The 12,974-nt window shown below is 45.0% G+C and overlaps 1 protein-coding gene across 8 annotated transcripts in view; it reads right to left on the bottom strand.

Annotated features, from left to right (window-relative positions):
- The window catches only part of LOC105451446 (tetraspanin-1), a 33,900-nt gene that overhangs the window by 17,160 nt on the left and 3,766 nt on the right, over positions 1-12,974 (bottom strand). For 3 of the 8 annotated variants that reach the window (XM_011691952.1, XM_011691895.1, XM_011691919.1), the window contains exons 1-3: positions 5,108-5,509; positions 3,572-3,657; positions 2,083-2,181 (exon numbers count right to left, since the gene is read on the bottom strand). In XM_011691952.1, coding sequence (XP_011690254.1) covers positions 2,083-2,181; positions 3,572-3,631 — 159 coding nt within the window. In that variant the 5' untranslated portion in view covers positions 3,632-3,657; positions 5,108-5,509. Of the gene's footprint in view, positions 1-2,082; positions 2,182-3,571; positions 3,658-3,719; positions 3,899-4,147; positions 4,168-5,107; positions 5,510-12,974 lie in introns of those variants that run through there. The other 5 variants (XM_011691945.1, XM_011691937.1, XM_011691911.1 and 2 more) reach the window with 5 other exon arrangements.

Below are 12,974 nucleotides of genomic sequence, written 5' to 3'. Positions count from 1 at the left end.
CAGTTTTTACACACGCAAACATATTTCTTAATTAATTTTGATTGAAACGAAAACAATATTTTTTAATTTCAATTAGAACGGTTATGCACATGTGAATACACATAATAAGAAATAAGCGGCTAACGACTTCCGAAGCGGTAAAAACATTTTAAAAACTGTAACGAGTATTTAAGTAGGTCATTAACATCACATTATTTTGCTAAAACCATAATATAAAATTATGTATGTACATGAAACTAAAGAGTATAAAACAGTAATTTAATCTAACAAATCACAAGTTAGCTCTTCGTTAAATCTTCCATCGTACCTTTGGCATTGTTCCAAAAGAAATGGATGTTTATCTTTAAGCTGATCTAGTTCCTGTATTCCACTCAGATTTCGGCTTTGTTGAACGTTTTTGGATATATTAAACGTTCGTTCGTTAAAAATTTCAACGAATTTCAATTTATACATTACAATATAAATTTGACACTTTTAAAAATAAAATAAAATCCATGGACTATACCGCAATTCATGATCTGGAGAGAAATATCATTAAATAGCCTAAAAAATTAATTAGAATGCTCAACATATGTAAGGCTTTTATAAAAGAGAAAAGGAGGATTTTTTGATGCAAGAAAAAATTGTAAGCTTTCCAGGCACTATATCAATCCGTAGATACCTTTGTTATTAAAAAAAAATCAAATTATTGTAATGTTTGACGTTGCCAGAATAAAAGAAATTACGCAAGAATATTTTATTTTATTTTTAAGAGTGTCTAGGAACGGTAATGTTTATGTATGGAGAAATAAAAGAATCTCGGAAAGAATACTCGTGCTTACATTATCGATCCGACGACACGGTAGTATAGAAAAATCACGCTAATACGTAGCGATAGTGATACCGACGTATATCCATGTGTTAGAGACAATGGTATGATACAATACACGTCACGCGTTTCTCGTTACATATCTGCATTTCGCACGTGCTCGTACAATGCGAGGCATAGTTAATGCGAGCCGCGTTAGATAATTTTCCAATGCTAGCGAAAAGATTCGTCAGCAAAACGAGGCGTAAGAATGATATATGCTTCTTATGTATACGTCGTCCACATGCGGAAGTACACAAGTTAAACGCGTAAAAAAGAAGAAAGACAGCACCTCTACTGATATGATATGATAATCGCGCGAGAATTGGTAACAAATCCAGTTTGGTTCCAAGTCGAACTTCCTCGTTACACCTATCGTTAATTGCGTAACAGACAACTTACGACGTAATTAGCACAATTGCGCAAGAGAAACTCCGAGACCGTATAAATAGCCGTCTCTCTGTAAGGATATATGCGGGCGGATCATTTTTCTTCTTACGCGCGAAGCGGACCGTCCGTGGATCGGACGTCTGCCTCCTCCCCCCGAAATTCCTTCGGCAATGAATCTCGAGAGGCGGCAATAAAATCGGAGCAGATGGAATGGCCGAACTGTCGATTGTCGAGAGATATCCAGTTAAATGCCTCCAGTCTAAAATTTGTCAAAATTCGACGCTGGACGACGATTCTTAACAAAGCAACGGGGGGAAACGCTTGCGGGTCGCGGTAGGAATTCAACAGCAGCGGAACTCGTTTGCGAACCGGTATTTTCGCCGGGAATTGTCCGGCTCGCTTTAAAGCGGCGTTTAAAATCGAAAGTACATCCCGCTTTGTTCGAAACTCGTCGCGGAAGGTAGGGAAATTAAAGAGGTCGATTTGAAAGTTAAATTATCCAAACTTCGCCCCGCGTCCCGCCGCGGCGCGAGTCGCGTAGATACGGCCGCACTCTGCGCGTTCGTGCGAAGAGCTCTCGTTGCTCCTCTCATTGGATATTTGGTACTCGGCCAATTCGCCACTTGTACGCCACACGACATCGCGCGAGCAAGTGGCTCATCGCGCAGTGTCAATTAACGACTTCCTCGAAAAACAAGGTAGAAGAACCACAACTTGGGGACGGAAAGTGCGTGCAACCTGCGCTCCCCTTCCTCCTCGTCCCTCCGTCCCCCACACCCCTTCTCTCCCATCGTGTCGCGCGCGATGTCGCTTTAATGCGGATTAATCTGTTTACTGTCTCTTACCAGAAAGTCGGATTGATCGAGCTTCCCGATGAGATTGGTGAACGAGCTCCTGTCGGCGAAGAGCCAGATACCGACAGTCAATGCCGCTCCTCCGGCGATCTGTAAAAATACGGGGACTTTAATGTGTAGGTTTCCGTTCTGCTTCGTGGACACCTCAAGGCTGCCGCACGAAGGAAGGCAGAGAGGCCTAACGCTGCATGTTGCTCCGCGACGGCGATCGGCAGGCACGGACGGTTCCTGCCTGCGATTTTTGCGGAAAAGTTTCACTTCGCAGCGCGTCGCCTCTCTCACCGCCGAGGCGTGAGTCGTTTGACCGGGATTCGCGATAATTCGACAGCCTTCGTCGAGGCTCTTCTCGGGTTCCGAGAAGCAACGTAAATTTTCTTTTAGCGCTATACACGCTATACCGAAATAGGTCAGTTCTCTCGCGTATCTACACGTCACTCGCGCTCGATAGACTGGATTTATGAAATGTACATATCGAGAATTCCCATTTCAAATCGAGGATTACATGCACTACGTAAATCTTGGCGATAGCTTAGATTGCTGAGGAAAGGAAATAGGAGTAAAAAAAACTAAGGATGGGGGAATGGGGTTAGGATTTTAGGTAAATTATGAGAGATGATAACATGGAGAATGCGAAAGAAAAATATAAGAATAAAAATGGAAAATAAGTTTCAAAGTAAAGGGAGATAAAAACAAGGTATATAGATGTTCAGAAATAAAAGGGGCTGTAAGACAAGACATAACGTGGAAAGATATTGCAAACACACGACGTCTGAATGTTAGTTGTTAGATTTTGAGTGCCAAAAAATAGGAAGAATAGATGGATGTATGTGAATAAGAAAAAAATATAAACTAAGTCCCTTCTTTTGGCAGGTTGAAAGAAATAAATTAATATTTTATATTAATATAAATTCTATTCTATTCATTACGTAAATCTCGATCGACTGTCACAGAACGCTTTGATAAAAAATAAACGACATGTGAATTGAAGATTAAATCATATCTCCACTCACTGACGGAAGATTTTAGTAAAGGAGCTTTCGACACATTTTATTATCAATCTGTATTGATAATCGAGAACGAGTGGTACGCCTTGCGAAACGATTCTATTCTAACGTTTCATTCCTGATATCGTAATACGTCTGCGAAATTAGGGAGCTCTAACGGCATGAATCGAGGGATTATTTTACGAGAGAAGATTTCGATGTAATTCGACTGTACACTTCGCCGGGAAAGTTTGCGAATGCCCTCGACGGGATTAATCCTTCTTAACTCTCTGATACTACGCAGATAATTGGCTAAACTTAAACGAGTACAAAACGAGTGAGAAATGTTTCGATAATTTCCAAAGTGAGGATTCGCGAGGAATGAACGGCACTCCGCCGGATTGTCAGCCAATTGCCAATATTACCGAATTACGATTCGCAAACATAGGAAATGTACGATTTAAATTGTTGTCATGAAAACTTGTGTATATACTTACGAAGAAAATGAAGTTGAAGAAGCAGAGAAAGTATTTGGCGCACTGCGATATGCAACTCATTTTCGATGATTATTTCTCAACTGCACCTGTAACACAAATCCAAGACGTTCATTGATTACATCATATAGAATACTTCGAATCGAGTCACTTTTATTCATTTACGGATTCACTTGGATCAATTTGGAGTTGATTTTATTTTAACACAAACATCAAGAAAATGAGAAATTTCCAGGTTACTAATAACTAAGATTGAAGACTTTTTAGAAATTTTAAAGATGTCAAAAATGCCATGCAAATGCAAATTTCATTCTGTATTTAACTTCAAGTGATTTTCTTTTATTTTGATAAATTCTTTTTATAAATTATATAAAGATATTTAATGCGTAAGAAATCAACTAAATAAGTAAATAATGATCTCTTCCAGCTCTTTCAACTAGAATGAAACTTCAAATTGACTCAAGAACACTTGTGGATAAAAAGTGACTCATTAAGTTTAAAATGCAAATTCATATACGCTGCACAATTTAACAAAAGTTTAATTAAAAATTTATAGCAGCAAATAAAATATATCTTTACGTCAATATCATATTTTCGAAGTATAACGGAGAAGAGGAAGAAGAATGATAAGAAGAGTAATAAAAGTAAAGAATTCGCGCGCGAATTGTAACTGGAGCTCGTCACTAAAACGCGACTAATAATTTCGTGTGAAAAAAAAATGCGCGCTTAAGATGAAGCGTCGTACTTGAAGTGTGTGCCTCGATGCGAAGCTGATTTTGCGACAGATAAATGGCCGACGAGACTGATTAATTAATGTAGGCGAGCGTGCAAAAGCGAGCGTGTCGTCGCGCGCGACGTAGGCGGAAAACAAAGCGAGGAGAATTGTCCGAATTAGAGCAGGGAGGCTCGGTTGCCAATCAGCCTCAAGGATGTTATTTTCTTCGTTAGACGTTGACGCGCGCGGGATTAAAACAATTTCGGGCAATCTGACATCGCGACGCGTCCTTGACTGTTCCACGATAACGAGCGTGTAACTCCCTTTTGCAGGTCCAAGTCTCTCTCCGAGATTTCACGGTTCTTTTCACCTCGGCTCGACGGAGGAGGATCGTAATCGCGGGCAATATAGATATCGCTTATCGCCTGTTATTTCACGAGATGCTCGAGGTCGGAAATTAAAACGACAAACGACAATCTTCTGGATTCTATCTCAAGATATCCCCGTAGTATCTCCCTTTTCTTCTCCTCCAAGCGCACCAATCTATCTCGAGGATTGTTTCTATCATTACGACGTCATGACGTGCAATGTTGTTACATCGCTACATTCAATGAGATTTTCTTTTCTGTTTCTAGATTTTAAAGAGAGAGAGAGAGAGAGATGTCGGCCTTATTTCGGCGTCAATCACGATTCCACAAACGCGTCGCGATTATTATCGTTATTTCTATCGTTGTGCGCGTTATTCTCGCTTCATCTCCCCGATTCTACCCTTTTTACTACTACTATTATCTTCTTCTTATCCACTCCTTCGTTATTTATCTTACCACGTTCCGACACTTCTCTAATATCGTTTCCCCCTTTCTTCACGCAGTGATTTCTTGATTTATCACTGCGGGCTGGCACCCGCAATGAATTCCACGAATAAGCAAACGGTGCGAGTGAACGTCTTCATTTCGCGTCCGGTAAGTATTAGGGTCATCGAGAGAGCCACTTACGACTCTATACTTTGGGTTCGGTTTGTGCGCGCGGAGTCGAGCGAAGATCAGTAACGCGGAACCGCGGGAGAGGCTCGATCAAGCGACCCGATATCAAATATCCAGAGCACGGTTCTCGTTACTCTCTCTCTACGCTCCGAGAGACTCCGAGTTCGTCCCCCCTGTTCGTCGCGCGCGTCTCGCGTTTCCTCGACGCAGCAGCGGTATCGACTGCAAACTGCTGCTGCTGCTACTGCCGTTGCCGCCGCGCCGCCGCTACCGCCGCCGCAGCAGCAGCCGCCGCCGCCACCGCTGCTGCTGCTGGTGGTCCAGCGGGAGGATCCCGTGTAATTTCCGCGACCTCGCAATCCTCGATGCGATGAACGTGGCACGCTGCGAGGCACGTCGCAGCGACTCACGGATCCGTCAATGCGTGCGAAAAGAGGGACAGGAAGAGAGAGAGAGAGAGAGAGAGAGAGAAAAGAAACAAGTCCGCGAGATCTCGGAGAGCCGAGATCGCGGGAGAATCGAGAACGCGCGATTTTAGCTCCGGCGTGCCGCGCGCGCTGGGGCGCAGCTCCCGTTCCTGGAAATCGATGACTACCAGGGACGAAGTCGGACGCGTCCCTACGGCGCGCGTCCTGACGCGGGAACGAGTCAACGACACGCGGAAAATTGGATCAACCGATAGCGCGAGATGCTGGGGTTTCAGGTCAGTAGGTCGCCGCGCCGTGCGCTGCGCTGCGCGGGATCTGAGCCCGAGCCGTGCACGGAGGTTCTCTTTCCCTGTTTCTCTCCCGCGAACTGGGCTGCAACCGCAAAAACTTGCCTTCGCACGTCGACGACGGTACCGCACGGTATAAGCGCGAATGCAATCTCCCTTTACTCACGAGGATTTTTCTTGGCGCGGCCTCCCGATCTCCGCACGGTCAATATTTACGGCACCGAAAAAGCGAGAGAGAGAGAGATCATCGTATAAATTTCTCCCTGCAAAAATGTCGAAATAAATCAGATCTCTCGCACGAGCGCCCGCATGCGCCGAAATGCTCGCCCCCTTATATCCCGGTTGCCCTTCGGTAACAATTCGATCTATCGCGCGTGTCCCAGATTTCCAGTGAAAATGAACGCTATCCCTAATGTTATTTGAATCGATCAAGGCTTGCAGCTATTTATTAATTTACCGGAGAGAGTCCTCGGCACACATTTCATGAATCTATTCTGGCGAATACGAGTTACGATAATGCACCGAAGCAACTAATTTATCTCGGACACGCGGTATTACGAGAGAAAATACCATGTAACATTTTTTCGCTTCTGACGTCTTATCTTCTCTTTTCCCTTTTCGATTTCCGACTACAATGCGCCGCGATTTCCGTAACATTCAAAATTTCCGGAAAATATACATATATATAAATGAGCCTTTACACGTGTGCAAGTGGAAGAGAATCTGGCTATTTTAAAAGAAGCGGCATACACCGTGTATTATGCAGAATACGTCGCTCCTTTAACTCGAGAGTAGATTTTTACCTCTCTCTCCCAGCAGCGAGAAAATAAAGTTCAATCGCAGTTTCTTTACGATCGAGAATTCATATAATTTTTCCAATTTCTCCTTGCTTTTCATTGGGATGTAAAAATCCCCCCAGGTTGATCGTTTACGATATAAAACTATTCCCGGGTGATCAATCCCGGGTTAAAAGCGCAGGATGCGTCTCTCGCTACAGATGCATCTCCCGAGTTTAACCGGAATTCTCTCCCTTGGCGGTCTTTCACGTCCTCCTACTGGCTCTTTCGACAGGACAGCCGAAGATACAAGACGACGAATGCGGAACACCTATAGTGCATGTAATCACGCACGACAAACACGCGACGCACCGCGAATACCGCACGTGTTTAACATTTCGCTCCGCGCGCTACGCGCTCGCGAAACTACGTCGCGAGAGATCTCAAGGCGAACCTATCCCGCCCGTGTGCATGCTAATGCGACCATCAGTAATGGCGTTGCGGATACATTATAGTTGCAATTATATTATCGCGTGCACAAGCACGTCCCGACGGGCGCTGGAAAAATTCAGCGTTTCATTACGTTCCCGGGCAAACACGGCCTTGCCTCTCCTAGAATGTGCACAGGTTCGCGCTCGCTGCTCTAAACGCCGCGCACACATTCCGGACAAATCGGCTGCACGATCGTGGCGATAGAACGCAACGTGACGCGACGCGAATTCACGAGCGGCTCGCTGTTCGGCGGATCATCCTGAACGACACCGCGAGTCATCCTCACGAGAAGAAAGTGAATCTCGCGCGCGCGGCGAGTGAAAGTTCTACGAAAATAAATCATCCGCGGTGAGCGATGAGATCAATTTTCATCATCAGTCTCGTATTAGTATAAAAGTGAGATTTACACGGTATTTTTTTTTTTACTACAGCAATACTACCCAGGCGGAACAAAAAGTCATCGTGACATCAAAGTGGCGTTAAAATGTCTCTCTAAAATGATTATTAAAAGTCACTTTTCGATCAGTCACGATTAATTTTAACGTTATTTTGACATTATCGCGATGTACTGCTTGGATAGCTAGTCTTTTAACGCGCTAGTTGCTAATAAAAACAAAGCATCACATAAATCTTGCTTAACAGCTGAACTTTCAAAATTGGTGTCTCCTGCCGAGAGAAGACCCCGAGGACAAAAGGGAACACATCGCGTTAACTCTTTACGGTCGGCGAATTAAGTTCGACGAATGAATCGACCTCATAAATATTCTCTCTTGCTTCTCACTCCACGGGCATTATTATCGCGGCCCCATACGACGAACGGTTTTCGTTTCGCAGACACGTCCGTGTATAATAAGGAACGCTTCATTCGTTTTTCTCGTTGCTTTTCCACGCGCGGCGCCGTACGGTTCCCCCGTGAAAAAGCGGTTTCTCGCCGTTTATCTTCTGCGACCCTTGAAACACAGGCTGCACGGCCGTCCTCGGTCTTCAACCGAGAGCCAACGGTACATGTCGCGCGTGATGCGCGTTCATTCATGTGTTTCCGAGAGATTCGAAAAGCCTCTCTCGACGAGGCCGCCTGCCTAACGCGCTGTACTTTCACCAGCAACGAGCGCAACTACCTCGCCACGGCCTTTGAAACCGATAAAAATCACGCGGTTGCCCGATCGCAAGCACAATTTACGCAAGCGTCGAGGTAACCGAATATGGATTAAATGGGATATGCGTATATTATATATATATATATCTAAATTAATGCTACGCGCGAATTTAACGACGCGCGAAGGAACGACGAGAAAGTTGAAAATTAGTCACGTTCCTCGGTCGCGGGGGTGGAGGGAGGTCATACAGCGAGATCATCTAATTCATTATGTCTCACTTTCATATTCCATAATGCGATAAAAATCTTTGCAGCAAAAAAAAACAGCGGAGGATACAGGAGTATCTTTTGCAGAAACAGATCGCGACGATACCCCGTGTGTTTCGTCAAGCGTTCTCAAACGGTGAAAAATACGATTACAGCTATTATAGATCATGGTTTTATCAGTCCTTGGAACGCGCGCGTGCTCCGCAATGAAAACTGATCGAGATATCAATCGCGATAATGATGTTGGAGCTAAAAGAAGGATATTTATAGGGCCGATCCAATTCGTCGAGTTTAATTTCAAATTTAATCAGCTGTAAAGGGTAAGGCGACGCTCCCTTCGCCGCGCACCAGAGAGGCCCGGAAAACGCAGGCTTTGATCAAGAAATTCTCACGAATATTACGATATCGCGAGAGTGTGTGGGTGGAGAGTAAAGGAGTTGTACTCTCTGTTACAGCGCGCTGCCGCGCGCTCTCACGACACAATGACGGCGAATCATCGTGGCGTGTAATCAACACACGTACACATCACGCGATATCACGCTGCGCTTCACGTACGCGGCTTCACGTAACGCATCTTCGTAAATCAAGTATGTAAATCCTTTGTTCCATGAGATTCCCGGTGGTTTCCCGGTTGCGGCTGTATATATTAAATCGCGATATCGGAAACAGGAAAAGCATACAAATTCTTTCGTTGCGTTCGAGATTAGGTTTGGATTTTACACGTGCTCGACAAGCGAGATTCGCAAAATCCGTCCCAAAGATTCTCCTTTCGGATTTCATGAATTAACAAACAGTAACATACTCATTTCTGTACTTATTTCTGTAATATCGTAAACCAATCTGCCTTTAATTAACTATTTAAGAAATCGTAAATTGACATGGCGATTCGAGTTCTCACGATGTTTCATTCTGAATAAAATAGACGTCTCTCGAAGCAAGTCGTGGGATAGACTATATTTAATGCGATGCTAAAACGAAGATACCAACTTCGCTCACGGTCGTTGAAAACGTTTATAATGTATTCACCTTGTTACATCATAGATGATGTATCGGGAAACAGTGTATAACGATCAGGTATACGGCAGCGTAAAGTTATATCAATCGAAATAAGGATAGACGCTATGCATACGCGCGCGATATATAAAGAGGAATTGGATTGGACTTTTGTGGAATGTCACTTCAATCCTTTCTCACTATGGAAAATCAGCTTGAAAATATTTTTCGAAAATGTTTCCTCGGCAGCGGTCTTTTTCGGAGAACGAAGAAATAAAATTCCATATATTCAGATTAAACTGCAAATAAAATAAAAATAGAACATGACCTCGTTGCAGGTCGAAACGTATGCACGTATTATGCAACAAGCATTCCGAAAATCCAAAGATCGGGTCGGTCTTTTGTCGCTCATAAATATAATATAATAGGTACGCCTTATTGTAGAATTGAAATTCCCCCGTGTCATATTTAAATTTTAGATTTCTATTCTCTACGCGCTCCGTCGCGTGTCCCAGTGTGGGTAGATAAGCATCAGTCAACGTAGTGGAAAATATCACCATTTTGTCGTTTATCCGCGGGCGTATCGCGTTTACTTTCATACGTTCGCAATCGTTTCGTTATAATCGATCGTGTTTCGTATAATTGCCGCCGATCCGGACGAACGAAGCCCGTCGTGGTGGAAAAGGGCCGCATAAACGAACGAACGAACGAGCGAGCGAGCGAGCGGGATACTCGGCACACAGCTTCGACTACCCAATATAATAGCTTCCTGATTATTCCACGAGGCGCTCGGTTGATTTCCGTCGTGCGCGAACCGTAGTGCGAATTGCCTCACAGACCGATTAAGCCGACCGAGCGCAATGACATTTTTCACCCTGTAAAAGGCTGGAATAACGTACCGTTTGGAAAAGAAGAATTAAGGTGTATCACGGACTAAGAATAGAAACAGAATCGGTAAGCAATTTTCGTAACATTTGTAAATCCGAGGAAAAACAATAAAGCACGCGATAACAATGTATACCGTCTGGAATGCGCGAATTAATATCAGGCCGGCGGCGATCCGATCGGAAAGTGTCTCCCTCCGTTTATTCCGCGCGCGCGCGTCGCGCGTCGTTATTTCCTTCCCACGGGGGTGAACGCGGCCAATACTTTACGGAACGTCTCAGGCCGTAATTTTGTCGCCGTGGATAATTATCCAAGTTCCCCCTCAGTCCTATAGAGACTGTCATGCTTTCTCTTTCGCCACGGCATTCCCGCGATTTTATTTTTCTCGTTCCCTCCGCGCGTGACGCGGCGCCGCCGCGGGACGTCGCGCGTGGCGCGCAAGAAAGCTCCTTCGCGGAGATCGGATAATAAGAATGCAGCGCCGAGGGAGCAGATGCATCTCCCGCGTGCAAGCAGGTGCAACGGGAATGACGTCGTGGAAAAAAGAAGGAGAGAGAGAGAAAGAGACGGCGGGGAGAGGGAGAAGTATTAAAAAGGCGCAGGGCAGTCTCGGCGGTCGGAATGCGGTTTTTTACGAGATCAGGGGGAGAGGGGAGAAGAGGAGAAATGGTCGTTTGAAGGTATGGGAAGAAGGCACATGACCGAGAAGACAGAGTCGCGTAATCCTTCTCCCTTACCTCGTCTCGTCTTTCTACTTTCGCGCGTTCCCCTCTCCCTCCTCCATCGAATTGCGTGTGCGCGTGTCGAATGAAATAAATCACAAGGAAATAAGCGGAACCGAGTCTTTTCGGAAATTTACCCACTGGAACAGATATCGCGCGTACGATAGTTTTTTTTTTTACCCTCGACCGTGTTCCTCGCGGAAAAAGATGTAATGATAATTTATTCAGACACGTAACTCGGTTCCAGAGGTAGTATTACGTAACCGTACGAACGCACTTTCTTCGATCGCGTTTAAATATTATGACGTATACATATTATAACGCAGAAGAACTTCAGAAAATTGAACGGGAAGTAAATATAAGGAAGGAACGGAGATCGTGATTAAATTGCCTTCGCTGCTCGGGATCGAAGAGCGTTTCAAGGGTGAGGTACGAGCGGGAATTGTGTTTATACTCGCTCGGGGGTAAGACACAGATGATCGGAAGCCAAGGATTTCAATAGCGCGCAGTTCTTACCGCGCTATTGACGCCTAGGCACTTGTTTGAAGCCGAAGTTCATCTGCCTCTCGCAAAGCAAGCCAAACAGTTCGAAGAATCTGGCTTACTACACTTATCGAAACTCTTGACACACTCGACTTAACGCCAGGCGAATATCTTTTATATCTAGGAACAGATAAGAGGTGAACGAGGATGGAAAATCGTCATTAATCTCTCGCTCGGATCTCTGTCGGGGTCTGACACTTCCCGATTGTACACTTTATGAAATCTAAATCGGTTCGGTGGGAGACTTCTTCGCTTGACTTCTCCGCTAATCAATCATTCTGTTTTCCTTGGCGAGCGCGAGCGTGGCAGGGAAATAATGAAGAGCAGGGGATGCGCGCACGCGGGGCTCTGGGGGGGGGTTAATAGTCGGCTCTTGTCGCACCGTGGCTCGGAAACGACGAGAGTGGCATCGCGAAAGTTTTGTCGCGGCAACTACCATCGGGGGTATATAATCGAGCATTAGACGCGTAGGAGTGAAAAAGAGAGAAAGAGAGAGAGAGAGAGAGATGCGAACGCTCGGTCAATGGACAATGGGGAAAGAAAAGCGACTTATGTGGTGGGCCGCGTTACCATAACGACAGGTTGCGGTGTGTGTGCCTCGCCATCGCCGCTCGCGATGCCATTGCCCCCGCGGGTGCATTACGTGTCTTTCTCTCTCTTTCTCTCTCTCTCTCTCCTCCCCCGCGCGCAGTGGGGGGTGATTTGGATTGTGTGAGACTTCTATTAGGGTGGCCGTGAAGCACACACCGTAGAAGGGTACGAGCGGACGAGCCTGCCGCGTTCGCACGGCTGCATTTATGGTCGCGCCGCCGCCACCGTCACATGCATACACACATATATTTTTGCTACCTGCGTACTCCACGCGAGAACACTTTAGAATGTGGACAAGCGAGCAGGTGCCCCTCATTAGACGCATGTTTTCTTTTTGAATCTTCGGCCTTGATTTTCCCGTTACAAAAACGTCGGGTGTAACCGGAACTTCTGTATTAGTATAAGGGTCCCTCGAAAAGTTTGTTTCGCTCCGGAGAGAAACAAACATCAGATGAAATCATATCCCTTTCGGCTGATCTCAAGCAACGACTTTCCGAATTTTAATTTGAATCGCAACAATATTGTTAATACCTGTTGATCTAGATATTCTTTGCATTACGTGACTGTCGACTAGAAAAATTCGAAACTTTTTTTTTAAGATTTTCCTTCGGGCGAAGGATTTTTGAAG

The sequence above is a fragment of the Wasmannia auropunctata genome, unplaced genomic scaffold, assembly GCF_000956235.1.
Source record: "Wasmannia auropunctata unplaced genomic scaffold, wasmannia.A_1.0 LD336106.1, whole genome shotgun sequence".
NCBI lineage: Eukaryota > Metazoa > Arthropoda > Insecta > Hymenoptera > Formicidae > Wasmannia > Wasmannia auropunctata.
Note: the sequence above shows the minus strand (reverse complement) of the source record. Positions and strands in the feature narration are given on the sequence as shown.